The sequence below is a fragment of the Artemia sp. Qi Xiang Cuo genome, chromosome 4 (assembly GCF_049724085.1).
Source record: "Artemia sp. Qi Xiang Cuo chromosome 4, ASM4972408v1, whole genome shotgun sequence".
Taxonomy (NCBI): domain Eukaryota; kingdom Metazoa; phylum Arthropoda; class Branchiopoda; order Anostraca; family Artemiidae; genus Artemia; species Artemia sp. Qi Xiang Cuo.
The window spans coordinates 81,129,480-81,157,154 of NC_142797.1; the positions used below are offsets into that span (position 1 = coordinate 81,129,480).

The following is a 27,675-nucleotide window of genomic DNA, read 5'->3' on the forward strand; positions in this document are numbered from 1 at the left end:
TTGTTTTTGTGTGTGTGTGTTGCTTATTCTAATTCATGTCTTTCTCGGTTTGCGGGTCTGAATCTACGTATTTGTATGTTTTTTTTGTATCTTTCACTCTTTATGCCTGTGTGTCTAGGCGCGTGTTTGCTTATTTCATATGCATGTCTTTCTCGGTTTGTGTGTCTGAATCTACGTATTTGTATGTGTTTTTGTTTCTCTCACTCGTTTTGCCTGTGAGTTCTCGGTTCGTGGGTCTGAATTTACGTATTTGTATGTGTTTTTGTTTCTCTCACTCTTTTGCCTATGTTTTTGGGCGGGGGTTTTCTTATTACAATGCATGTCTTTTTCCGTTTGGATGTCTTAATCTACGTATTTGCATGTGTTTTTATCTCACTCTTTGCCCATGTGTCTGGGTGGATGTTTGCTTCTCCCAGTGCCTGTCTTTGTTGGTTTGTATGTCTGAATCTATAGTCTCACTCTCTTTACCTGTGTGTGTGTGTTTGTGTGTGTGTTTGTTTTTGTTTGTTTTTGTTTGTGTTTGTGTGTGTGTTTTTGTGTGTGTGTGTTTGTGTGTGTATGTTTGTGTGCTTGTGTGTGTCTGTTTGTGTTTGTTTTTTGTTGTTTGTGTGGGTGTTTGTGTGTGTGTGTGTGTGTGTTTGGGTGTGTTTTTGTCTGTTTTTGTGTTTTTGTGTTTTTTTGTGTGTTTTTGTGTTTGTTTGTGTGTGTGTTCTTGCGCTTTTGTGTGTCTGTTTGTGTGTGTGTGTGTGTTTGTGCTTGTGTGTGTGTGATTGTATGTGTGTGTTTGTGTTTGTGTTTGTGTGTGTGTTTCTGTTTGTGTGTGTTTGTGTGTGTGTTTGTGTGTGTATTTGTGTGTGTGTGTGTTTGCGTGTGTGTGTTTGTTTGTGTATGTGTTTTTGTGAGTGTGTGTTTTTGTTTGTGTGTATGTGTTTGAATGTGTGTGTGTGTTTTTGTGTGTGCGTGTTTGTGTTTGTGTTTGTGTGTGTTTTTGTGTGTGTTTGTGTGTTTGTGTGTGCGTGTTTGTTTTTGTTTTTGTGTGTTTTTGTCTGTGTCTGATTTTATTTTTGTGAGTATGTGTCTGTATATTTGGGTGTGTTAGTGTGTGTGTGTTTGTGTGTGTGTGTTTGTGTGTGTGCGAGTGTGTTCTTGTGTGTGTGTGTGTTTGTGTGTGCTTTTGTGTGTGTGTTTGTGTGTTTTTTTGTGTGTGTTTTTTTGTTTGTGTGTGTTTGTGTTTGTGTGTTTGTGTGTTTGTTTGTGTTTGTTTTTGTGTGTTTGTGTGTGTTTTTGTTTTTGTTTTTTTGTGTTTTTGTGTGTGTTTGTGTATGTGTGTGTGTGTGTGTGTGTTTGTGTGTGTTTGTGTATGTTTTTGTGTTTGTTTTTCTTTTTCTGTTTGTTTGTGGGTTTATTTTTTTATTTTTGTGTGTGGTTGTGTGTGTGTTTGTGTTTTTTTGGTTTTTTGTTTTTTTTTTATTTATTGTGTTTTTTTTTGTTTGTGTTTGTGTTTGTGTGTGGTGTGTTTGTGTGTGTGTGTTTATGTTCGTTTGTGTGTGTGTGTGTGTGTTTGTGTGTTTTTGTGTGTGTGTGAGTGTTTGTGTGATTTTGTTTGTGTGTATGTGTGTTTGTGTGTGTGTGTTTGTGTATGTTTGTGTGTGTGTTTTTTTGTGTGTGTGTGTGTGTTTGTGAGTGTTTTTGTTTGTGTGTGGTGTGTTTGTTTGTGTTTGTTTGTGTGTGTGTGTGTGTGTGTGTGTGTTTGTGTTTATTTAAAAAAAAACTCAGAAAAAAAGTAAAAAAAAATGGTCACTACAAACATTATTTTTCTAATGGTAAAAGTCAAGACACACATATCTATATCATTCCCATTTTGAAGTTGAAAAATATCAAATGGTATTTTATTATGTTTTAAGTATGTTTCATGACATTCTAAGAGATGTAAAAAAAAGTTAAAAAAAAACCGTAAAAAAAACTGTCAAACAAAAAATAGGGGGGGGAGTTGGTGGGAGGGGAGGGGGAAGGGTTGGAGGGAGGATGGAGGGATAGGGTTGAGGGATAGGGGTAGGACTTGGGGCCCAAGCATCAGAAGATATTGTCTGCATCTCAAAATCATCGTGGTATGCATATTCTCACGATGATGCCATAAAAATGTCCCGAAACAGGTCACTTTTAACACCTATTAAAAATCCAATTGATAAATCGAATGTGCTTTAACTTGTTCCAGTTAAATGGAATGAACTTGTTACGATATTGTGACGCTTAACATCAGTTGGGCAATGTCCCAGAAACAATACATTGGATGTATTTCTAAAATCAAAATATGTTCAATGGCTTGTTGGTTCAGTCGATTAACGTCTCGTTCTTTTACCTTAGGAAATCACGGGTCTCACGTTCGATTCCTACATCAAACACAAATTACATAAAAATCAATGGGAAGATACTTAGAATGTAAAAAATCGTATCATTGGAAAAGAAAAGTATCATCATTAATACTGTGCGCTTGAAAGCATTATAGATATATGGTGGGACTGTGCGCTTGAAAGTGTTATAGCTACATTGGCTACCTGCCCTCCTGAAACTGTTATAGCTATACTGGCTACCTGCCCTCCTGAAACTATTATATCTACACTGGCTACCTGCCATCCTGAAACTGTTATAACTATACTGGCTACCTGCCCTCCTGAAACTGTTATAGCTATACTGGCTACCTGTCTGCTCGGAACTGTTATATCTATACTGGCTACCTGTCTGCTCGGAACTGTTATATCTATACTGGGTACCTGCCCTCCTGAAACTGTTATAGCTATACTGGCTACCTGTCTGCTCGGAAGTGTTATATCTATACTGGCTACCTGTCTGCTCGGAACTGTTATATCTATACTGGCTACCTGTCTGCTCGGAACTTTTATATCTATACTACTGCTGGCAAAGACCTAATTCCCAGAACTTTCAACTACTTTGAACAAAATGTCTATCTCAAAATTTTGATTGGATGTCTTTGGGGAAGTGGTGGGCGTGAGAGGGGGGTTAGTTGCCCTCCAATCACTTTCGACTATTAAAAAGGAAACTAGCCCTTTCAATTTCCAATCGAAGGAGCCCTTTTTGAAGTCTCTACGAAAACGCTTTCTATAAAAACCTTATATGCTCCCAGGGCATAACTTACAACCCTTGCCCTGAGGGGTTTGGGGGGTTTGTCCTCCTCAAAATCATAATGTCCAGAACTTTCAACGACGTTAAAGAAAATTCCGATCTCAAAGTTTAAATTGGATGTGTTTGGGGAAATGGTGGGCATGAGAGGGGGGTTAGTTGCTCTCCAATCACTTTCAACTATTAAAAGGGCACTAGCCCTTTCAATTTCCAATCAAATGGGCTTTTTTTGAAGTTTCTACGACAACATTTTCTATAACAACCTTAAATGCCCCCAGGGTATAACTTATAACCCTTGCCCTGAGGGCTCTGAGGGTGATATCATCCTAAAAGACCTAATTTCCAGAACTTTTAACTACGTTGAACAAAATGAATATCTCAAAATTTTCATTGCATGTGTTTGGGGAAATGGTGGGCGTGAACAACAAAAAACAGAGGGATCCTCCATGCATACACATTGGCTATGACAGCAGTAGCATCCCCTTTAGAAGAAAAGAGAGCTATAGAGGTAGAAACAGAAGATTCAAGGAAAAAAAAAACAGAAGGATCCTCCATGCATACACATTGGCTACGACATAGGACTACTAGCGTTCTTTTCAAATTTTTCCTTAAAAAACACAAAAGAACAAATAAGTCTTAAATCATCCGCCTAATAGTTTCTGATTATTTTCAACTATTTAAAAACCTTATATGCCCCCCCTCCCGGCATAACTTATAACCCTTACCCTGAGGGTTGTGGGGGGGGGGGGGGTTCATCCACAAAGACCTAATTTCCAGAACTTTAAAATACGTTAAACAAAAGGGTCATCTCAAAATTTTGATTAAATGCATTTGGGGAAATGGTGGGTTTGAGAGGGGGGTTAGCTGCCCTTCAATTATTTTCGACTATTAAAAATGGTACTAGTCCTTTCAATTTCAAATCAAATGAGCCTTTTTTGAAGTTTCTACAGCAACATTTATTTTATAAAAACCTTATATGCTCCCAGGTCATAACTTACAACCATTACCCTGAGGGCTGTGGGGGTGTCATCCTCAAAGACCTAATTTCCAAAACTTTCAACAACGTTGAAAAAAAAGGCTATCTCAAAATTTTGATTGGATGTGTTTGGGGAAATGGTGGGTGTGAGAGGGGGGTTAGTTGCCTTCCAATCACTTTTGACTTTTAAAAAGGGCACTAGCCCTTTCAATTTCTAATTGAGTGAGCCCTTTTTGAAGTTTCTACGACAATGCTATCAATAAAAACTTTATATGGATCCAGGGCATAACTTACAACCCTTGCCCTGAGGGGTGTGGGGGTTTGTCATCCTCAAAGACAAAATTTCCAGAACTTTCAACTACGTTGAACAAAATGGAACATAATTTCCAAGACTTTTAAAAAGGGCACTAGCCGTTTCAATTTCCAATCGAGTGAGCCCTTTTTGAAGTTTCTACGACAACTCTTTCTGTAAAAACCTTATATGCCCCTAGGGCATAATGTAAAACCCTTGCCCTGAGGGCTCTGAGGGATTTATCATCCTCAAAGACCTAATTTTCAAAACTTTTAACTACGTTGAACAAAACGGCTATCTAAAAATTTTGATTAGATGTCTTTGGGGAAAAGGTGGACGTGAGACGGGGGTTAGTTGCCCTCCAATCACTTTTGACTATTAAAAAAGGCACTAGCCCTTTGAATTTCCAATCGAATGAGCCTTTTTTCAAGTTCCTATGACAAATCAATAAAAACGTTATATGCCCCCAGGGCATAACTTACAACCCTAGCCCTGGGGGATGTGGAGGGAGTGTCATCCTCAAAGATATAATTTCCACAACTTTCAACAACGTTGAACAAAATGGCTATCTCTAAATTTTGATTGGATGTGTTTGGGGAAATGGTGGGCGTGGAAGGGGTGTTAGTTGCCTTCCAATTACTTTATACTATTAAAAAGGGCACTAGCCATTCCAATGTCCAATCGAATGAGCCCTTTTTGAAGTTTCTACGACATCTCTTTCGCTACGAAGTGCCCTGGCCAAAACCAGAAAAAAATATATATTTTGCCAACATCGTTCTTTACTTAGGCAGCGCTATTGCGCTACCTATGATTAATTAAAAAACTAATTTTTCTTTCGGAAATAAAAAGCGAAGTTGAAACTTTAGAGGAACATAATTATTGCTTCGCAGATTAATATATATCTATAAAACTAGTTTTAATAGATTGTTTCTTTATATTTTCAAATACCTGTAGAATTCTAAAACTAGCGCTTCATTAAAAGAAGAAAATACACCTAAGAAAACGACATGATCTCTTAGCTTCAGAAAATTCCAAAAGTAACCGGCTTTTCGTTGGGTTGGCCAGTCAAGTTCCAGCCGATCAGTCAGGGACCGGCGTCACTGCCCCTAGCCGAGCCACAGAAACCGGTTGGGCGTTGGCCTGGCAAGCTATCCCCGTAAAATAATGCCAGCTAAAGACATGTCAATGATTAGCCTTGGGTCTAAACCTCCCAATCTGATACTACTAATGTCAGCCCCTGCATAAAATTTTGAATGCAAACAAGCAACTTAAGATCGGCCTATGGGATGTTAGAACCATTTCAACGCTGTCAAAAACAGAACAGGTCCTCTGGAAATGTGAAAAATTTGAATTCGACATAGTCGCCGTCTCAAAAGCAAGACAGAAAGGCTTTGGCGAGAAAAAAAAGCAGCAGTGACCATAAGATGTTTAAAGTCTTATACAGCAGAAAAACTGAAAGTCACTTTGCTGGAGTTTTGGCAATATTAGGTTCAAAAGCTCCATATGCTCATGGAAACTGGTCAATAAAAGAACAGTGTATGCAATATTTGATCCTAATGATGCCAAATTTTCGCTGATCGTGTCCTACACATCCAAAAATAATGCTGATGACGCTATTAAAGATGAGTTCCATATAGCCTTAAATCAGTCGTCGACTCGGTCCCCCTCCAGAAGGTTAACTATGCTACAGGTGACCATAATGCAAAAGTTGGCCAAGAATGATCCTATTGCCATGAAGCGATGGGACACCACGGAATCAGTAGTATAAGCGAAGACCGTGATCGATTTGCAGACTTCACCAGGGGGAACGACATACCGATCGGCAGCACGTCCTTTCAGTATAAAAACATCCATAAATACACTTAGACACCACCGGATGACACCACCAAAAATCAAATCGACCATTTCCTGATAGGCCAGAGATGACAGACGAGCTTAAAAGATGCTCGAAATTTTAAAAGCGCCAACATGGTTTCAGACCACGAAGTAGTAGTCACTACATTGGAATTGAAACTGAACTCAAACAATCGGAATTAGAAGTCGCACATACTCTTAAAGTTTTGACATAGAAAAGCTAAGTGACAAAGACGTCCAATCTTCATTTGGTATAAAACTGTCCAATAATTTGAAGCCCTAGATGACCTTTCCAGACGACGAAGAAGAATTTTCAGAGATGACAGCAACAGTGGATATCCACAAAGACCTGAGATCTCATAGCAAATCGCAAAAAACTGAAGCCGAACTCTCTTGGGGTAAATGGGCAATCAATATTAAACAAAAGCTTGGGGTACACAGAAGCTGACAGAAATATAAAGAAAAGTGCTAGGCCCAACAAATGGCAATATATGAACGAAAAGGCTAGGCAGGCCAAAGAAGCAGCAAGCTGTGGAAACACTCTTACCAAAGAAATATTTGGCAAGTCAAGCCTGCACGAGTACCCAGTAGAGTATGAAGGGGGGAAGCTCCTGAAAGACGTGGAAGACAAAAGGAGCGACGGGCTAGGTATTTTGATACTCTATTAAATCACCATGCATCTGTTGTTTCGCTTGATATTCCAGACACGTCTTTGTTCAATCTCTGCACCACTGACGACAAGCCGACAAGATATTCTCAGTATCTAACAAACTGAAAAGTGGAAGACCGTGGTACAGATTGCATTTCAGCGGAAATAACCACGTCCAAGTCCAGAGGCAACAGAGGCATCAATCTTCGTCGATCCCATCAAAGCTCTTCTCGACTATAGTGCTAGGAAGATTCCATACTTCCCTTGATCCCTATTTGCGCAAAACAGACGTGGATTCCGGCCAAAACAAACCAGCTCCCACCTGATCTTTACTCAGTTTATGATGCTGGAGAATCTAATTAATGGAGACAACGCTTGTACATTCTTTTCGTGGACTTCCAGAAAGCGGTTGATTCACTCGATCTTCAAACCCTGTGAAGAGTCCTGAGAAACTAGTTCGTCTAATAGTTGCCATGTATGAAGATACGGAATCCAACTATGGTGATTCCAATGGTGCATTTTTCATTTCAATTTGAAGCGATTTTCAAGGGTTTTCAGGCTCTTTTGTTCTCGAAAATAAAACTTTCACTATTAAGGTTAATCGAAATAACAGTTACAATTCCTGAATCATCTACAAAGGCAATTTTTTCTCACACAACAGTCTTTTTTAAATACGTTTTTGAACTATTGGTTACTATGGGCTGTGATTCGCTGTTTACTAGATTGTAGTTATCTCTGCAACCACGATATCTTATTTCTATAGATTTCAATTTGGACAATCAACAGAAAAAACTTTAATAGTAAATATTATGGATTTATTGCATAACAATCATAATATTGCTTCAGTTTTTTAATTACACGGAAAACACTTTAGATATGCTAAATTTTTCTTTTCGATGAAACCGAACATCTATATATTATGGAGTTATACCTTCTTGATCAAAAGATAATAGTTGACCCAACCGGAGCTTTTTCAATTTGAATGTTGAGACTATTGATTTCCTACAGGGTCTTCAATCTGGGTCTAGTGTTATTTTTGATGTTTATAAATGATCTATCTGGTTGTTTACAAGACAATAGTGTTATAATATTATTCGCAAATTGTTGGAGAATCTAAAAGTGAATGTTAATAGTAATAGTATGATAAATAGTAAATTAGGATAAACACAATAAAGAAAGTTAATAGTAGGAGTATTCTCCTAACGATCGTTTCTCTTAACGGAGAAAACGACTGTTTTCTCCTAATACATTGGTTCTAAATTTTGCTAAACGGAGTTAAAGATTTTTGGCCTATTGATCGACTTTTTATTATTTATGAGCATTTTACTTTTTGACATTATATTAATCAATTACGACTTATACTAGTATAGTATATCGATTGTATTAATTATTTGAAGCCCAAATTAACTTCCCAAATTTTACAAAATCATAACCCTACACCTGTCACAAATTGGCTTTTTTTAAATTGTCGTCAAATACTTTATTTGAAATTATCTTTATAGGTTACATAACCCTTATAAAGCTTCAGAAAGAGAAGTGAAAGTTACAAAATTGTATCTTGCAGACCAGCAAGGTTGTCAGCACGGTCAGTTCCTAAAGTGCTACAATTGCCCAATTTTGTGTGCTACACAGCGATTTTCAGTGCTACAGTCACAAAATTGACTGTAATAGTGCTAAAATAGCAGGTAACAACCCTGCAGACCAGTCGACAAAGGAATATGTAACTATAGAATTGATTATCTCGGTAATTCCCAACCAATGCCTAGCCTTTAGCTCTAAATGCAATTGTGTGACGTTATAAAACTGACACCTGCAGCCTGAATCTAATTGGTTATTTTTCATTATGCTGTCAGTCAAGGCCGTATCCAGGGGGGGGGGGGGTAACCCCCCCCCCCCCCGAAATGTTTGTCCGACTCGTAAAAACAAAAATGAATATAAAATTTTTTTAATACGTTTAAAAAAAAATTGTAGTCCCCCCCCAAAAAATACTATTTTGTAACCCCTCCCCCCCCAAAAAAAAGAAAATCCTGGATACGGCCCTCTAGTCAGTAGGTTTCAATAAAATTATAATGCGTTTTCAACGTAATTTTTGAAGGTCTACCCTGTTTTATATCGCAGCTGGGGATATACATTAAATTTTTAGGAAAAGTTTTCATTTTTAGAGGGAGGAGTACGGGGACTTAAAATTTTGTGTTGAGAAGAATGGGTCAAAATGTTTTTTCTTCTGTCATCACAAAAGAATATAAACAATGGTTCTTTTCCAGTTTTATTCCTGTTATCCAACAGGCTCTTTGGCTAGTTTTTATAATATATATTTCTTTATAAATTCTACCTAGTATTAAACTCCCTAGTATATTTACTTATTATAGACTCCCAGCTATTCAAAACGATAAATCTAGATTGTTGATCTATTTCGTCACAGAAGTATTATATAAGAAAATGATTTCCCCCATATGTGTCTGCTTTTTTACGAAATAAACTCCAAATTATTGTAGCCGGCCAAGCAAGAAAACAATCTTGATGAGATTCTATTGGTTTTTTTTTTTTGCTTATTTTCTTATTTAGGGTGACATTTTCTTCCTTATTCAAATCTGGCATCTTATTTTCTCCTTCTTTTTTCTTTGTTTTCTCTCCCTTGTTTTTACAATACTGCATATTGATTGATGTTTGATAGAGGAACTCCATCAAGCATATATCCCTTGTCTTAGGAGCTATACTATAATACGGGATATTTTTTTTTCATGCTTTATAATTATTTGTTAGCAGATTAACTCCTTCAAACAATGACAGAAAAGAAAAGAATATTTTGGTCCTCTGGAGGAGGGGATTTAACCGCCTTATTAACCTCCAATAACGCGGTTATGAAGTCTGAAAGCCAGTTTTTTTCTCCTACGACCAAAACTTGGAGCATCTATAAAACGAAGCATTCATTAGAATCCTAAAAACAAGCCCTAATATACTCCAATTCTAAGAGATACACCAGCAATTGTTGCAACTTCTCTGATGAATTTTTTGCTAGGCTAAAGATAACCAAAGGTTCTTGATTTACTATGTCTTATAAAGCTGATACAACGTTTCCTTGTAAAGAAAAGCAGGTTATCCAAAAACTAGGAAAAAATCAAATAGAAGGAAGTCCCCCTATATATTGAAAAAACCTACTCCCTTCCCAAGTCTTCGCGAATCGACGCCAATGTTTGTATTAAAGAAAAAGGATTCCACGAGGCAGATCTTCAAAATTAGAGGCAGTTCGCAACTTCAACTTAAAATTAGAACTAAAATGTGATTTTTACCGATAAGCTGCCATCTATTCCGCCACTAATTTTCTATGGAAGTTTGCGCATTATATAGTAGGAAAGTCAATGCCGATCAAAAGAATGTAAAGCGGATAAAACTAAGTTAGAATAAATATGACTAAACATAGATCATGAAATAATTACTGTTGAATAATATTGATATAAGCAGTCATCTGGAATAAGCTAAAAATGCAGATAGCGTTAATTGCACTGGCTTGAGGAGCTTGACACTCTGATTGGCTGAATGCGAGGAGCCAACTTATGATTGGCTTTGATGTTTTTTTTTATCAGCTCCAGCAATTCAAAGGAAAACTGAACACCAAAAAGATAATTTTTTATCAACTTAAGAAGGTTCAGGCTATAGTTAATATATATGAATTGCTGTAAAAAGAATGACTTACTTATCATCTGGATTCAAGCTCTCATCAATTTCAAATTTATATTGAAATCCAGAGCATCCTCCTCCCTCTACGATGATCCTCAAAAATCTGTGGTCAGGCGCTACTATTTTCAACCTCTTAACGCAATCTTCTGATATTACTATTTGTGGTTGCGCAGTCACATAAAGCCTGCATAGTCTGAAACATAAAGCTCTTGTAACAAATAATCAATAAACACTATGGAAATCTTAATCTCTGAAATTCCAAAAGATAATCAAATTATTCTTGTACCTAGCCCAAAAATCTATGTGTGATATAGGGAATTGTGCAATCTAGTCCACTGCTGACTAATTTTGAAAGAGCATTCAAGAACTAATCTGGCCAAGTCAACTATTTCCGTGTACTGAGGAAATATCATCAAAGAATTTGACTGACTCTTAGCTTAGTAGATTCCCAATTATCAGGTTCTTAAATATAGCAATCAACACAGCAAAAACAACCATAAAGAATATGTTTCCCATCAAACACTTAACATGTTTTCATACGGCCAATTTAGTTAAGCCCATCGTATAATTCACTCAATTGTACGCACTTTAGTAAAGAACACAAACAACCCCAAAAACCTTCAACATTCTCTCAACCGGACGTTCAATGAACTGAAATAATAAGAAGCAACGAACATGTTTGAATATCCTCTGGTTTTTATTGTTCTGCAATTATGTATATATATATATATATATATATATATATATATATATATATATATATATATATATATATATATATATATATATATATATATATATATATATATATATATATATATATATATATATAATCAGAAGTTACAGCATACTCTAAGCTACACTACACTCTAAAACAGCGGATGGTCAATTGAGGAAAATATCTAAATGTACTTATGAAAAAGCCAGTATGGTTATGTATGAACATGGTGATTGTTCAAATTGTAATCAGACTAAAATCATAAGAATGCGTATTAAAGCATTTTTATGCCAAAGAAAAATTATGATACTGATTGCAGTTTAGTAGGAACGTGAAGTGTTATTCCCATTTTAATTTGGAACTCAATCATTCTCAACCTCACCCCAGAGAAATAAATAACCCATTAAATAAAATATACCCTTTCTAGATTTACGTTCCAAAAACACACAATAACAGCCAGTAGTGAATTTTCTAGACAAACATATAATCATACTTTAACTTACAGAAGCCCATTAATCCCAGAATATCCAAAGAAAGAAATGAAGTGCTGGATAATAGAACAGCACCAACTGATCCTCTATGCTCAGTTTACGCCACAAGGAGAAAATATCGGCTTCATGGATAATATTATACAATGTCTATTACGTTAATCCGGCCAAGCAACTTTGAGTAAAAGTTCATCTTTGAGCAAAAAATTTCGCGAAGTTGGTTCACTTTAATAGCATATAAAAAGTATAAATAACAGTTGCACTACAGGTTTTTTGCAGTGCAAAAAACTTATTTTGTATCAAAACATACTATGTGCATACAGGTTGTCAAAATAGGGCATTCGTAAAATCTCAGGAACGATTACGGGCAATAGTTGGAACTTTAATGGAAGGTTGAAGGGGATGTTGAACTAAATCGAAAGACACTGTGTGCGATCAGGCTATCAAAATGTCGTATCTGTAATATCTCAAGAACAGCTAAGAGTATTAAGTTGTCACTCTTAGGGAATCCAAAGACACTACCTGCATCTAGACTGTAAAAAGGGCATCTCTGCGATATTGCAGGTATAGCTACGGGTATAATTTGACAGCTTAAGGGCCGCACCTGAAATTTTGAAGGAATATTGAAATATTAAAGGTTGTAAGATTATGGGGGCCAGAATGGCCTCAGCCGTAAAGAAGACCAAAAATTATGCAGATTTTTAATTGATTTATTAAAAAAAAATATTTCCCCTACCCATCCATCTAGAGTTCTTTAGTATAAGTATTGTTACAATTTGCTGCAAAATTTTATCCAAACTGTAATTATTAAGCCAAAATCACAATTCTAAAACAAAAAAGAAAACTTAGCAAAAATTCTTTATATCAACCAAAAAGAAATCTTAATTGAAATTGAACAGAAATTAATTAGAAAAACTTTTTCCAGAAAGAATTTTTCAAAGTAAAGATCTACATATATCCAAAGACGATCAGAAAAAAAATCAATACAAAAAAATCCAAACAATAGTTTAGACCTGAAACGATCAGAAATTACAATGTGCAATTAAGTCAAACTTAAAACAAAAAGAAATTACCGACAACAGGAGTAGGGCTAACGCCCTACAGACAATGCGGCGGTTATGACGGGGGAGCAAGGTGGTGTTTAGGCAAAGCTGTCAGAAGACTGCTAAGGTTTATTTGTGCTTGATTGTTCATGCCATTCCATTCAAATATGTGCTAGTGCTGCCGGCAAACAATTACCAGAAGAAATTGAAGATTTTTTTCAGGATGTATATGGCTGTATTTGTTGCAGCCCAAAACGGGCCAGTGAGATTTTAGAATTATAAAAGTAAATGGAATTGAAAGAACATCAAATTTTGAGATATATAGCAACTCGATGTTTGTCTAGACAAGCCGTTGTAGGTTGATATTTGGATCAGTGGGATTGCTTGACATAATTCTTCTGAGCGGTAAGTCTTAAAGAGGCCAGCAAGCTAGGAAAGGCCTCTGCCATACTAAAAAATCTGCTGTCAGCGGTTTTCAAGGCTTACTTTCCCTTCCTGGTGTATATTTTGAAGTTTATCAAACATCTAAACATGCAATTTCACGCAGAAGACACCCAGATTCATCTTCTCTATAATCGTTTCTCTGAAGTGTACAGGACAATAGCATCCCACTTTGTGTTGCCTAGTTATACCAAAGATAGTGATTCCCGCCTCATAAACCCACATGACACCAACTTTGCCAAAGAAAAGGTATCTCTATCTGCTGCAGTTGAGTTAAAAAAAAGAGTGTAGGAAATTTTTGATCGTGCTCTGTCATGAGATGAGAAAGCGCTTTTTCAACTCCAGGTATTCATTGGTAAGAAACTTCGATTGGCTTCATCCACGCTATTCTATGGGAGTAGAGTAAAATCAGCCAAACCTGGCAACGCTAAGAGATTACCCTTTTGCTCTGAGCTTGGTACTTCGATTGACTCAGATCCAGCCGTGTTTTGGACTCAAAACACGGCACGACTTTTGGGTTTACAGGCAAAAAGATGTTAATGGATCAAAGTGTTTTCCTCTGCTCGGGCGTTTCACTTTAAGCCTGCTTGTTCTCCCACACGCCTCCGCTGATGCTGAGCGAACTTTCTCAGCTGTCAGTCTGAACAAAACCAGCATTAAAAATTGTCTCGGTTTCACCACCTTGAACAGGCTTCTCAGTGCAAAACGGATAGTCTCAAAGAATTGTAAACCACCCTTGAAAATGGTTATGCACCCAAAGTGGAAAAATTTGTAAAAGGATGTAAAAAAGCTGGGCTACAAGAAGAAACAGCAGAAAAAATTACCAACTAGCAAATATGTGCCTCTTCTTTTTTTTTTAATGTTACAGTTTTATTACGTTCTTATGGTTTAACCTGATTTCTTGTGCAATATAGTCGAAATACTTCTGTTAAATTAATTTAGTTCTGATTAGTAGAATCGACCAAGAACTTATGTAGGGTGACCAGTGAAGTATGTTTTCAACGCGTAATCCGCCGGTGGGCAGCCTAGTCTGTGGACCTATGGGAATTTGTGGTGTTAACCACTTTCATAGCCTGACTGCTGATATGTTATGTTTGTAGCTTCGCGCGTTCGTTACTCATACTAAAGGTGGATCATAAATTGTTGATACTACGTTATTAGTTTTCTTACTTTATCAAATATTCACCTTAATGCCCAAAATTTCGAAAAAAAAGGATTAACCCCAAAAATCAGCTTCGAGAACGCTTTCAGAACATTTTACTGAAACCTTCTTCTAAAATGCTTTTATCGGTTTGGGACTGCTATTTTGTCAAGCTGAGAAAGTCTATAGAAGCATTCTTCATATGTCAAGCTACTGCCTTGGATTTATTTTTCCTGCTCTTGCACTATAACCTTTTCTCAGTTTTCAGCGAAATCAATTAAACATAACTACCGGACCGGCTAGCGTCGCAAAGCGACGCGAGCGGCAAATTTTTAGCCTACTGTCCAGATGATACAAATTAATCTCTTGCGGTACTACTTTGGTCGGAAAACTGGTACAATTTATCTCAAAGCGTTGGCAACGCTGGACCTCAGTGTCATTTGCACTTTACTGAAAACAAAATGTATTTTAAATGTATTCACATTCATAACCAAATTCAAAATTATTGAGACTTCCAGGAATAAATATCATATATACTAAAGAGTCAGTCTACTTTCATTAGTTCTTTTCCTTCATCTTGGTTAGTATGCTGATTTTCTTTCTTTTTTCGTTGACGCTATGACAAACAAAACACATTGTTCGAAATAAAATAAAAATGGTTTTAAGTAAAGCGTAAATAACACTCTGGTCTTTAGAGGGCTTAGGGGGAGTCTTTAGAAGGCCTTAGGCTTCGTCCTGTTTGCAATAAGTTTAGTTCGTTTCGGGTGTTGTTTATTTATTGATGGTGATTTCTATTCGTTATAAGTTTGTGTGTTTATTTGACATTTTTCTGCACGTCTTTACTCTAATGTAGCTCTACCTTTCTTTGATAAATTTCTTTTTTAGAAAGTTTTATATTTTATTTAATCCCTAAAAAGTCAAGAATCTTACCCGGTGTAGTAGAAGTTATAAGAAAAAAAAAGGTACAGGATATCACGGCGGACACTTTGGGCGGCCTAGCTAACTTTGGTGGGCTCAGGCATTGTCATTCTTCATTCAAACTTCAACTTTAGCATCAGGCACAAAATACCCAGTATTTTATTCATTGTGAAAAAAGCTTTTTTTTTCTTTGATAATTTCATGGCCAGTATACTATGCTGTTGCTTTTAAAGGTATGCTTCTTTCTAGTTTTTTTTAGAAATTTCATAAACCAGATACAGAGAGACTGGCCGTTTATAAATCAAAACATATAATGTACAATTTTCATGGATCTAAACTAGGTCCATGTTCTTCATAATTCGACTAGATGGCACCGTTTAAAAAATCTCAACATAGGAGGTGAAGTAGTATTAGGAATTATTGATATGGAAGGGGCAATGGCTTCGCTAGTAAAATTAGGACAATAGCTTGTGATTGGTAAATTCCTCCTACAAAAATTTTTCGCCGAAGCGGCCTTTTCGGTTTCCGTGAATGATTTATTATCTAGTTTCGAGAGGATGGGTCACAAAAACATTTGGGAAAAGTTTTGGATAATTATCATGAGATAATGACGGGATTTAGAGGCACATAAATTAATCAAAAAGTGAATGGCATAATTTTGAAGTACACAAGTTGGTTTTTAAAAACAAAAAATTTGGAACCAAGGGTTTAAATTACATGCAATTATATGAGGTTGGCAAAAATCGAAGTTTATACGGTTATACGACCCTTATTAAAAGATAATGTGATACGAACATGGCATTTTGATGGGATACGTTTTTGTGTGTGTGTGTTTTTTTATGAGCACTTGACTTAAGACTAATCAAAGTATTATAAATGCACTATGCAACGTGACTGATTGACATGCTAATGTCTAACTTTTCCCAATCTGTAACAGGAGCAAAAATTCTCTCCCTTCCGCTTAAATTCAACCAATTGAAGCAGATTGAAAGTTATTTATAACCCGCACCGTTACAGCCTAATGAGCCAATCATTTGATTAATTAGCCAAAAACGCGAGTTTAATAATTATTTTCTTTTAACCGCAAACGCAAAACATTCATGCAGTAAAAATGTTAACAACAAGTGCAGACATACTGGGGTCTACCTGTTTAAACAATATTTAGCAGATAAAGAAGAACTGGGAAATATGATCCGACATTGCTGGTTTTCAAGGAAGCATCAAGGATACGCCCCCCCCCCATACTAAAGGCCACTATAGGATCAGTATTTAAGACTGAGAAAGCTGCCACAACTCAACCACTTGCCCCCACTGTGATTCTAACTATTGTACCGTTTCTTTTAGAATTTTTAGATCATAGGAAATTTTTAATTTTTTGAGCTATGAGAAACCTAATAAGCCTAGAATCTCACTCTATTTAATGTAAGTTACAAAGGAAACTCAGTAGAGGTCGCAGCAGTGTCTATTTTGGAAGGCCCAGCTAAGCATCGGTGAACCTTTGTCAGATTATCGAGCTATTTTCTAACTTCCCAAAATGCTTAAAATTTCTTTTTTTACTCCGAATTTCTCAATTTTAAATGAACTTATGTCCAAGAAAAATCTACAAAACTTTTTAAAATTAATAATAATAAAAAATGAACAAAAAGAACTTCCAACTTTTCAATGAACAAAAGATGTTCACCCAATGCTTTCACTGTAAGGATTTTTCTAAGGAAAAAGAACAGAAATAGAACGTTAAAGTCTATTCTGCGTTTACACCAATAGCCTCCCTCACTAAGAAAAACCACAGATCTTCCCCATAGACACTGATTGAGGGAACTCATGTTTACATAATTCCTTAACATGTTACCTTTTAGTCGGTATCCAAAGCCCTCGCAGCATTCGTATTCATAAATCCAGTGAGCCTGGAATATACCACCACTACCTGAAAATATAATAATGTATAAAGAAACAAAATTTGCTCATGTCAAGGTTGACAGAAGCTTTACTAACAAATTAAATAGAATTGCGTCCCTTTAATGTTTGTAACGGATAATGGTGCCAGCCTTCACGTGGTGCTCCAGAGGGTAGTAAGCCTTGAAAACTCCTATCCACAAATAGGAGCCTACCACTGCTAATTTCGGTCAACACCCAGCCACTGAACCTCGAAGACGACGTATTTTGCGAAAAAAGCTACAAATACTGGATGACTCATGGAAAATGGTATCATATGCAGCGCAATAGCAATGGTATCATATGCAGCGCATATGCAGCGCACTAGCGCTGCCAAAATAAAGAGCCATGTGGGCACAATGTACTTCTTTTTTTAGGCCAAGGCACATCGTACAGAAGGGCTATTGTAAAAACTTCAAAAGGGGCTTATTCGCTTGGAAATTGGAAGGGACTGTGCCCTTTTTAATAGTCGAAAGCGACTGGAGGGCAATCAGCCCCCCCCCCCCTCCAGGCCCATTTTTCCCCGAACACACCCAATCAAAATTTTAAGATAGCTATTTTGTTCAGCGTATTTGAAAGATCTAGGTAGTATGTCTTTGAGGAAGATAACCCTGATGGTGAGGGTTGTAAGTTATGCCCTGGGGCATATAAGGTTTTTTTTTATAGAAAAGGTGGTCGTATAAACTTCGAAAGGGGTCATTTGATTTGAAATTGAAAGTCTTAGTACCCTTTTTAATAGTCAAAAGTTATCGGAGGGAAACCAGCCCCCCCCCCCACGCCTATCATTTTCCGAAAAACTCCCAATAAAAATTTTGAAAATAGCCATTTTTTTAGCGTAGTTGAAAGGTCCAGTAATTATATCTTTGAGGATGACAACCCCCCCCCCACCACAGCTCTAATCCCCCCCTCACGTCCTCTTTCCCCCAATTGCATCTGACAGAAATTTTTAGATAGCCATTTTATTCAAAATAGTCTCCAAATCATATAACAAGTTCTTCAGGGTTGAAAAAAAAAACCTCAGAACCTGAGGGCAAGGGTTGTAAGTTATGCCCCTGGGCCATATAAGGTTTTTATGGAAGGGTGGTTTCGTAAACTTTAGAGGAGGCTGTTTTAATTGGAAATTACAAGTTCTAGTTCACTTTTAAAAGTCAAAAGCGAGGGGGGGGCAATTAGCCTTCCCCCTCCGACACCCTCTTTTCGCCAAATGCATCTGATCAAAATTGTGAGATGGCCATCTTGTTCAAAATGGTCGTGAGGATATATAACAATGCCTCCAGGGTTGACACAACCCACCAGAGCCCTGAGGCAAAGGCTGTAAGTTATGTCCTGGGGGCATATAAGGTTTTGATTGGATGGCTGGTCATATAAACTTCGAGTGGGACATTTGATTGGAAGTTACAACTTATAGTGCCCTTTTTAAGAGTCAAAATGATCTGAGGGCAACAAGTCCCCCCCCCCCTGAACCCATCATTTCCCAAAACAAACATCCAATCAAAATTTTTGGACATCTATCTTCTTCAGCATTATTGAAAGGTCCAGAAATTATGCCTTTGGGTATATTAACCCCCCAGAGCCTTCAGGGGAAGGGCTTTAAATTAGGCAATTTTTTCATTGTTTACATATAGCACATGTTATTACCTTTCCATAAAGATAATTATTACTTTTCAAAAAGACAAAGAGCGTTTCAGAGAATGTTGAAGGGAACATTGAACTAAATAAAAACTCGTTATGTGTATGCGGGTTGTCAAAAAGGCTTAATTCAGGAAATACTGAGTATATTAATTTGAAACTTTCAGGAAATGATAAGGAAGATGACCAATTGACCAAAAAGATAATGTTTGCATGCTATTAATGCTTCTACAACTACCACCACTACTACTGCTACCACTTTTACAACTGCTACTACTACACTACTACATTTGAAATATTGAGGGGAAATTCGAGCTAAATCAAGTGACATTTTTGCATACACAATGTCAAAAGAGCATATCTCAAGAATGGATTTGGGTATTAAGTTGGAACTTTCAAAGAATGCTTAAAGCGCAAAGATCAAATGACCCAAAAGCAATATGGGCATGCTACTACTAATATTATTGCCACTGCCACTGCTATGTCTACTGCTACTACTATTCCAACTACTTGTAAGGCTAAGGGCATTAAGACAAAAATTTCAAGAATTATTTGAATATATAAATTATCAAAGGAACATATCAGAAACGTCATAGCCACGGCTAATTCTATTAAGTTGAAACTTCCAGGATATGATGAGAGGGATGTTCAACTGACCAAAAGGCAAAACATTAATATTAATTCTGCTACTAGTACTAGTGCTATTGCTATTAATACTACTACTACTACTGTGACTACTATTACAACTACGTCTAAGGGTATGATGGTGAAATTTTCAGGGAATTATTAGCGGGGAAGGTGAACCGAATCACAACAGGTAGTCTGTCTGCAAGTTGTCAAAAGGCCGTATCAGCAATGTCTTAGGAAAAGTTTGGTGTGGGAAGTTAAAACTTACTGGCTTGTTGCGGGGATGTTGAATAAACCAAAAGACAATATTTACATCCTATTACTACTGCTTCTGCTCATACTACTGCTAATACTACTGCTACTATTATTACTACTGTTACTACTACTACTGCCACTATGGCTACTACTATTAATTTTACTGAAGCTACTACTACTGCTATTACTATTACTGCTACTAAAAAAGGTAAAATTTTGGGGAAAATTGAAACTGTATTGAACTAAATCGGAACACACAATGCCCATACAGGTTGTCAAGAGGACGCACCAGAAATGCTTCAGAAACGGTTAATGGTATTAAAATGAAGCTTTCAGCGTGTGTTGAAGGGGATGTTGAAGAAACCGAAGGCGCGATGCGCATACTGCTACTACGCAAGTTAAGGGTATTCTGGGAAAGCTTTGAGGGAATATTTAGGCAAATGTTAAACTAAATCAAAACGAACTATGAGTATGTAAATTTTCAAAAAGGTGACACAGTAATATTTCAAAGACGCCTTACATTATTAAGTTAGACCTTTAAGGGTAAGTTGTCACAGATTTTGAACTAGCCAGAAGGCATTATGTGCATACTATTAATACTACCAGTACAGTTACTCTAATTAATAACACTAAGGGTATTAAGGTGAAACTTCTAGGGAACGTTTAGAGGGAGTTTCAATTAAACGAAAAAAACATCCAATCAAAGTTTTGAGAAAACCTTTTTGTTCAGCATAGCAGAAAGGTTCAGAAACTATGTCTTTCAGAATTGTAAGACAGATGATGAGTGATGCTCGTGTGAGTAACAATAATAAAGAGGACAATCTGTTTTCATTAACCAGGGATGGGCCTATTTTTTCTACCCATCCCTGATCCCCCCCCCCCCCCTCCACAGTGTATGTAATTTACCTATTATGCTTTAAAACTAAATCTTGATATAAAACTAAATGAAAAGGCACCGTGTGTATGGTTGCCAAATTTATTGCTCAAATATATCCGAACAACTGAACAAAATAGAAAAATTGCATTGTGTATGCTTAATTTGTTTTTAGAAACAGATTTTTTTTTTTTTTAACAATAATATTTTTTATAAGTCACTTGTCTTCTAGGTAGAAGAATTTATCGTAAAGAATTAGAATTGGTAGGATTCTAATTTTGGTTTATAACACACTCATCTTGTAGTGACAAGTCAGATTCATAGTTCTTACAGTATAGCGTTGATTCATTTTTATAACGTCTCTTTGCGTTGTCTATAAGACTTTTTCATCCATATTATAGGATTCACATGTTTCAACCTGATTATTTGACGCAATGTCACACCCTTATCACACCAATGAGTTTTCACTTTCAGTGACTGCAAAATAAAGCTTGTAGCTTTATAATATAGTTATCCATTGTCTTAGTAGTGGTGGTGTAGAAACTAAATTCTTTTATTCTTCGGCAATGAAACTTAAAACCATGGTGTTCTTCCCATATCAACATGAACCCTCTCCGAAACCACTCTCTTAAGGGCAAACTGAAACTTTGTGCGGTTTTTTTTTTTATAATAAGGGCAGGATAGGCGTCTTGCCATTTCTCAAATTCAGCATACTGGCAACTTGAGCATAAAAATATTCTAGCATGTAGAGTGCAAACTTCATCAAAGCAGGAATTACATATCTTTACTTGAATTGGATGTGCTTTACTTGGTTTAAATGGATTTCGCAAGAAAACTTGCTTTCAACTCTATAAGGGGTCGCGTAATTTTCAGACGACCAACTTCCCAATGTACACAAACACGGAAGACAAATGTGGAACATGGTCGCTCCTCACTTCCAGGTTCCAAGCTAACAGGAAACACAAGACAGAAAATATTTTACAACAAAATTTATCGGTTTCTTGCAGTTTTAAACACTCTCAAGTCAATCGAGTCGAATTTCAATACAACTTACATGTATGAAAAAAGTATGAATAGAAACTACATGGATAAAATGTGATAAAAACGAAACTTTACAAGAAAAATATTCTCACTTCCAGATTTCAAACTAACAGGAAATACAAGACAAAACATTTTATAACAAAATTTATCGGTTTCTTGCGAATTGCAGCACTCTCGAGTCGAATTTCAACACAGCTTACATGTGCAAAAACAGTGTAAAATCAGAAAGTACATAGATAGAAATTTGAAAAAAACGAAACTTTACAATAAAAATATGAAAATGGTATAAAAAAAATCGAAAATGACGAGATCAGTTCCCATCTACAAAGAAAGGATCTAATAACGTTATGGCAAAAATTTGAAAAACACGAAATTACATGGGCAAAACATTGAAGGCAGCGAAAACTTTGCGAGAAAAAAAAAAAAAATACGAAATTGCTTAATCCAAAATTTGAAATATAGTGAAACTTTACAACAAAATTGAAAGTTTTTGAAAACTTTGCCGGAAAGATAGAAAAAACGCAAAATCACATGGACAAAATTTGAAATATAATGGAATCTTCCAACAAAAATATGAAAATGGTGAAAACACTCAACAAAAACTGAAAATGCCGACAAATCCAATTAAAAAGAATACATTTAAAAACCTTTACAACAAGAATATGAAAATGGCGAAAAAAGTCAACAAAAATTTTAAAACTTTGAAAACTTAACAACAAAAATGGAAAAAAAAAACACCAAATTACTTGAACAAAAAAAATGAAAGTAGCTGAAAGTTTAAAAGAAAAATTCAATAAAAACAGGATATTACTTAATCAAAATTAGAAATATAGCAAAGAAAATGACGGTAGCGAAAATTTTACTAAAAAAATAGAAAAAAAAACACGAAATTACTTAATCAATTTCGATACATATCGAAACCTTAGGAAAAAAATGAAAATGAAGAAACTTTGGAACGAAAATGGAAAAAGCATGAAATTACATGGACAGAAATTATAAAAACGAAACTTGACAGTATAAACTATGTATATTAAGATGTAGGTGTTTTTTTTTAAATCAAATTGTAGGAGAAGCTCAGCTGAATAAACTTATTTTTATCTGCCGTTCTTAAAATTGCCATTTTAGGGAACTGGGATAAGAAACATGAAAAACAGTATGCAGATTAAGATGTAGATGTTTCTTTCCTTTATTTAGGGGTTTCCAAGAGGGAGGGTGCTTAAACCATCATTCATCGAATAGACTTTATCAGCAACACCAATTTATGATTTAATCATATTAGTGATTGTTTTTATAATATCCATTCTAAGAAAATGCATCTCTATATTCTTTAGGGTCCTCCCAAAATCTTTCGGCCCCCCACATCTTTTTTAATTAAATATCCATTAACCCTTTTGGCTGCTCTTTTTATAGGTCCACTTGCTTTTAATACCACTAGCATTTGTGGCCTCCTATTAAAAGTTCTGTAAAATAGTCGCTGCCAAGTTTATTGTTCAGTCTTCCTAACTGATTATTTTTTGACTATTCACTAGATGGGGATGCTTGTCTTCCTCCCAGTCTAAAAACCCATTATGGGGCGAATTTAGGGTTAGATCGAGTCCCCTACCAGATTTTTGGTCTGTATTTTTCCAAAAAGCGAATCAGTATCCAAATAACGTGATTTTATATATCTCTCCCGATTTGTTTGAAAAGAAACTAAATCATCCCAATAGTACGAACGTACCCGTCAAAGGAAAGGCCGTAACTAGGATTGTCATTATCTTTGGGGTCGCATTATGAAAAACAACACCTCCATAAATGGCTATGTGGTGACATTATTTTGAGCATAATGCTGTAAGCAAGCAATGTTTACGTTCAAGCAACAATTTAGCTCTAGTTGGTAGAACTCCAGGATAGTGCTGCTAAATTCCATAAAAAAGAACATTTGATAAGCAAGTGTAAGAATGTCTCAGACAAGGTATAAGGAAGTATAGTCCCATAAATTTTGTAAATCAAATTTTGTCAAAAATTGTGTGCAAATTTATGCTCTTATCTGAATTTTATTTTTGATTTAAATCACTATAAAAACCTTGCTTTTCTGGTAAATTTTTTCCTCGGATATTTGAAAGGAGTCTATGTTCGAATAGGAGGAACCCCCTCTCCATGTAAATAGTGAAAATTGGTCACCTGAAGGTAGTTTTTGTCTTAAAATTGGAAAATTATTAGTCTTCACTTCTTTGTGTCTGAACTAATGCTTCTAATATTTTGGCAGGAAATTGAAAGAGTAAAAAAAATGAATTGAGTATTTTCCATTATTTGCATTTTTCAATGAAACTTTTTGGCGACATAGATTTTCCGTTAGTTTTGGCAATGGGCAAAAACTTGATTCCTCTATCCAAAGGTTTGAAAAGTCCAGCAAAATATGATTAGTGCCATACGATAGTGTATGAAATATAATTACTTCTTTAAATCGAACAGTACATGATATAGACTATACCCGTCAGACTGCCCGTAAAATGACCTTGGTCTAAGACAGTGCATTTTCCTATCGACTTTGGTTTATTCTCTAATGAATTCTCACATTTTTTATTTGCCAATTTTTCTGCATCAGCAAGCGTAATTACCATTTGCTTATTTATATTACATATTTAATTTACACCCAGTGGCGTAGCATGGTCTTGTGACACCCGGGGTGGAATTTCAACTTGTCATCACCCCCCATCAAACAGTTAAACATTGTTGAGTCATATTTGTTTATGGTGGAAACACACAATTTAAAAAAGCCATTTGAAGCGTTTGAATTAAGGAGTGAAAAGAAAAGTAAATTGCGTAAAAAGTAAGTTGGTATGTAAACATTTTGATGTAAATAACTTAAAGCAAAATACAATATTTTTATACATATTAACATTATTATTATAATATCAAGCAACACCATTTTAATTCGCGGCTATTAAATAAGGCTAAAATGGACAGGGGCCTCTATTATAAACGTTATAAGAAGAAACACAAGAATAGCTCTAGCTTTCGTATTTTGCTATAGGCCTATCCATGTTTTTTTGTACTCTCACTTCAAACACCCAGGTCATTGAGTGATATCTATATAGGCTATATTTTTTTGTCTGCACGAATTTAACAAAATGTACTGTATTTAAAACCCATGTTTTCATTCAGAACCTCTTCTTTGTGACTTTGTTTCCTGCAAACTTAGAAATAGCTTCATCGAAATCTATCTTTTTTGCTGCACTGTTTTCAATAGATAGCATGGCTAAGCTCGATAGTCAAGCTTGGCTAATAGTAGATCTGAAATAACTTTTAATAAGCTTGAGTTTAGAGAAACTGGTCTCGCAAGAAGCAGCAGAGACACATAATGTCAGGTAAAACCTTAATGCTGAAGTTAGATTAGGAATAGAGTCTGGAAGCTCATATTGAACTATAAACTGCAGTAATCACAAAAACTCCACTTCAGATCCACTTCTTCAGGAACGTTTGCCGCTTGTAAAAACCCCCTCAGACGTGGGATTTCATTTAAAATGTCTGCTGGAGATATTTCTTTGTAATTCTCAACTAAACAGCCTACTAATTTTAGCACTTCAATTTCTAAACTCTTTAGCAAGTTCCTGGTCTCCAAGATAGCAAACCGAAGTGATATTGCTTCCATGCCTTTGCAACGCGTGTTGATTTCTTGCTGAAACGTGTCAATGCACTCTAACATCGATATTTTTAGTTCTTCTTCCAAATTTGGAGGCTTGTCGGCAGCTTTTTCTTCGGGCATCAGTTTCTTTCTTCTAATATTTCTTCGTTTGGTTAGGGAAATGTCCATCTCATTACAAATAGCTTTTGCAAATTTCATTGCCTTTTCCACAAGACTGTCTCTATTATCATTCAAAAAGGCCTTTAAACTCCTCATTTTGATGAGGCACTTTTTGAAACTTATTTCAAAGGTTTGCAGGTATTTTCGGGTGTGGTTGACTTCTTCCAGGACACTATTCCATAAACTTAAAAAGTACAAAAATGAGAAATCCCACATCGAAATCAACAAAGTTTGAGCTGTTCCTCGAGTGTCGAGAGTTTCTGAAGCGTTACAAAGCTTATCAATGGTATCGACAATCTTCTTAAAGCATTTAAATACTGGCTTAACAGCTTCATAGTGAGCACTCCACCTGGTTTCTGCAAGTCTTTTGACCGTATCTTTTGTAAAGAGGACATTCCATCTGTGTGTTGAGCATGAGAAAAAAACATACAACCAAAAGTACCAAAAAAAGTCACACAAGAAGAAACTGTAGCAAAAGAGTGCAACCCGCAAAGATTTAGTGAATGGTTGGCACAAGGTACAAACAATGCTTTAGGATTAAGCTCACGAGTTCTAGCTTGTACCCCAGAATGTACTCCAGTCATTGTTGAAGCGTTTTCGCAGCCCTGCCTTCCACACTCCTATATCCAGACCATCTTCGTCAAATGCATTTAAAATATCCTGAGTAATGTCCATGGCTCTTTTTCTGTAAGCTGATAATGACTATAAATGACTCATTTACTTCAACTGTCTTGCTCTCAATGTGCACGTAATGAATTAACTTCACTCATCTGACTAATGTGCGAGGCGTCGGGTTTGCTGTCAAACATTATACTAAAATACTTTGCCTTTTTAATATCAGTTAAGATCTTTTCCTTTACCGTACCACCAAGAAGTATAATTAACTCATTTTGAGTAGTTGCGGACAAATAGCTCGTCAATACCTTTTGTGTGTTTGACTACTTTGAAAGTTCTAATTTGGTCAAGTATTCTCTGAGTACAGGATCATATTTTGATAACAGTTCAATCAGCTCCAAGTAATGCCCCTCGTTTTCTGATAGCAAATTTTCCCTGTGTCCGCGAAATTGGAGATTTTGACCAGCTAAAAACAAAGTGGCATCTAACAGTCTCAGACAAAATCTGTCAACAAATTTGAAAACTGCCAGGTAGCATTGCTACTTTGCGACCCCACTTTTTGCACGGCGGGTCCTAATCAATCATTAGTCCTTTTAGACCCATTTTTGTCACCCCTCCAGGGCTGACACCCGGGGAGGCCCCCCGCACCCCCTTCCTACGCTACTGTCTACACCTAAGCGTCTTCTAAGTGTTCCTTCGGACCTTCAATTTCACAGGATGGGCCACGATATTCTCTATAGTTGACTAGCTCTCTATGTCCTTAAACAATAGCATAGCCAAAAGTCGCAAGTTTGTACTCTCTTAAAAATTATGAACAGGGCGTTTTTTATTAATTTATCAAAATCGGTTAATATACTGTACTGCATTGGTAATCGATGATGATAATGATTCTAGGGCGGATTTGCGTTCGTCGAGTGCCTCGACTGATTGTAATGCGTTGGTTGAACAATACTATAAATACTAGAATACTAGAATGGTCTTCTAACCTGTCTTAACTTGATTTCGGTGCAAGACAATAGACTCAGAAAAACTTAATAAATCGATTAGGAGCTATTAAACGGCTAGGATTTACGATCACGAAAAAGTGTGCATATTCTCTATCGTCAATTTCCAACTATTTCTGGATTCCCAGTCTACTAAAAATGTGAGATGACCAAGGAAACAAGAAGACAACTGATAGAAGAGTGTCCAACCGGGATTAAATACTGGTTGGAGATATTAATTTGGATGTTAAGCTGGAGGACACGGTTATGGAAGGTAATGTCTGATACCAGGTAAAATATATGGCAAAGATGTAGAAACTAAATAGTAGTCCCTATACCATAATTATTAACAATTTTCCTTTGGTTAGTGTGCAGCCAATGGGCATTTGGGGTCTAAGCCTTAACTCGGTTTGCTGAATTCGATCATTAATAATAATATCTGTAAGAAATTTGTCAGGTTCTTTAAAGTCTGGGCGCACTGTTTGACAGAAGATCAGAGGCGGGCCACATGAACTATTGATCAAAGGAAATGAAAGAGGTACAAAAAAAAGGTAATGAAATGTGGTATTGGACTTTATAGGCCCTACCGCTGGTGC

The 27,675-nt window shown here is 36.2% G+C and overlaps 1 protein-coding gene across 1 annotated transcript in view; it reads right to left on the minus strand.

Annotated features, from left to right (window-relative positions):
• Positions 1-17,270, minus strand: part of LOC148953495 (iron-sulfur cluster assembly 2 homolog, mitochondrial-like) — a 30,008-nt gene extending 12,738 nt beyond the window's left edge. Inside the window, exons 1-2 of the mRNA XM_089087713.1 lie at positions 17,186-17,270; positions 10,604-10,780 (exon numbers count right to left, since the gene is read on the minus strand). Coding sequence (XP_088943839.1) covers positions 10,604-10,780; positions 17,186-17,217 — 209 coding nt within the window. The 5' untranslated portion in view covers positions 17,218-17,270. The remainder of the gene's footprint in view (positions 1-10,603; positions 10,781-17,185) is intronic.
• Positions 17,271-27,675: the final 10,405 nt, after the last annotated feature.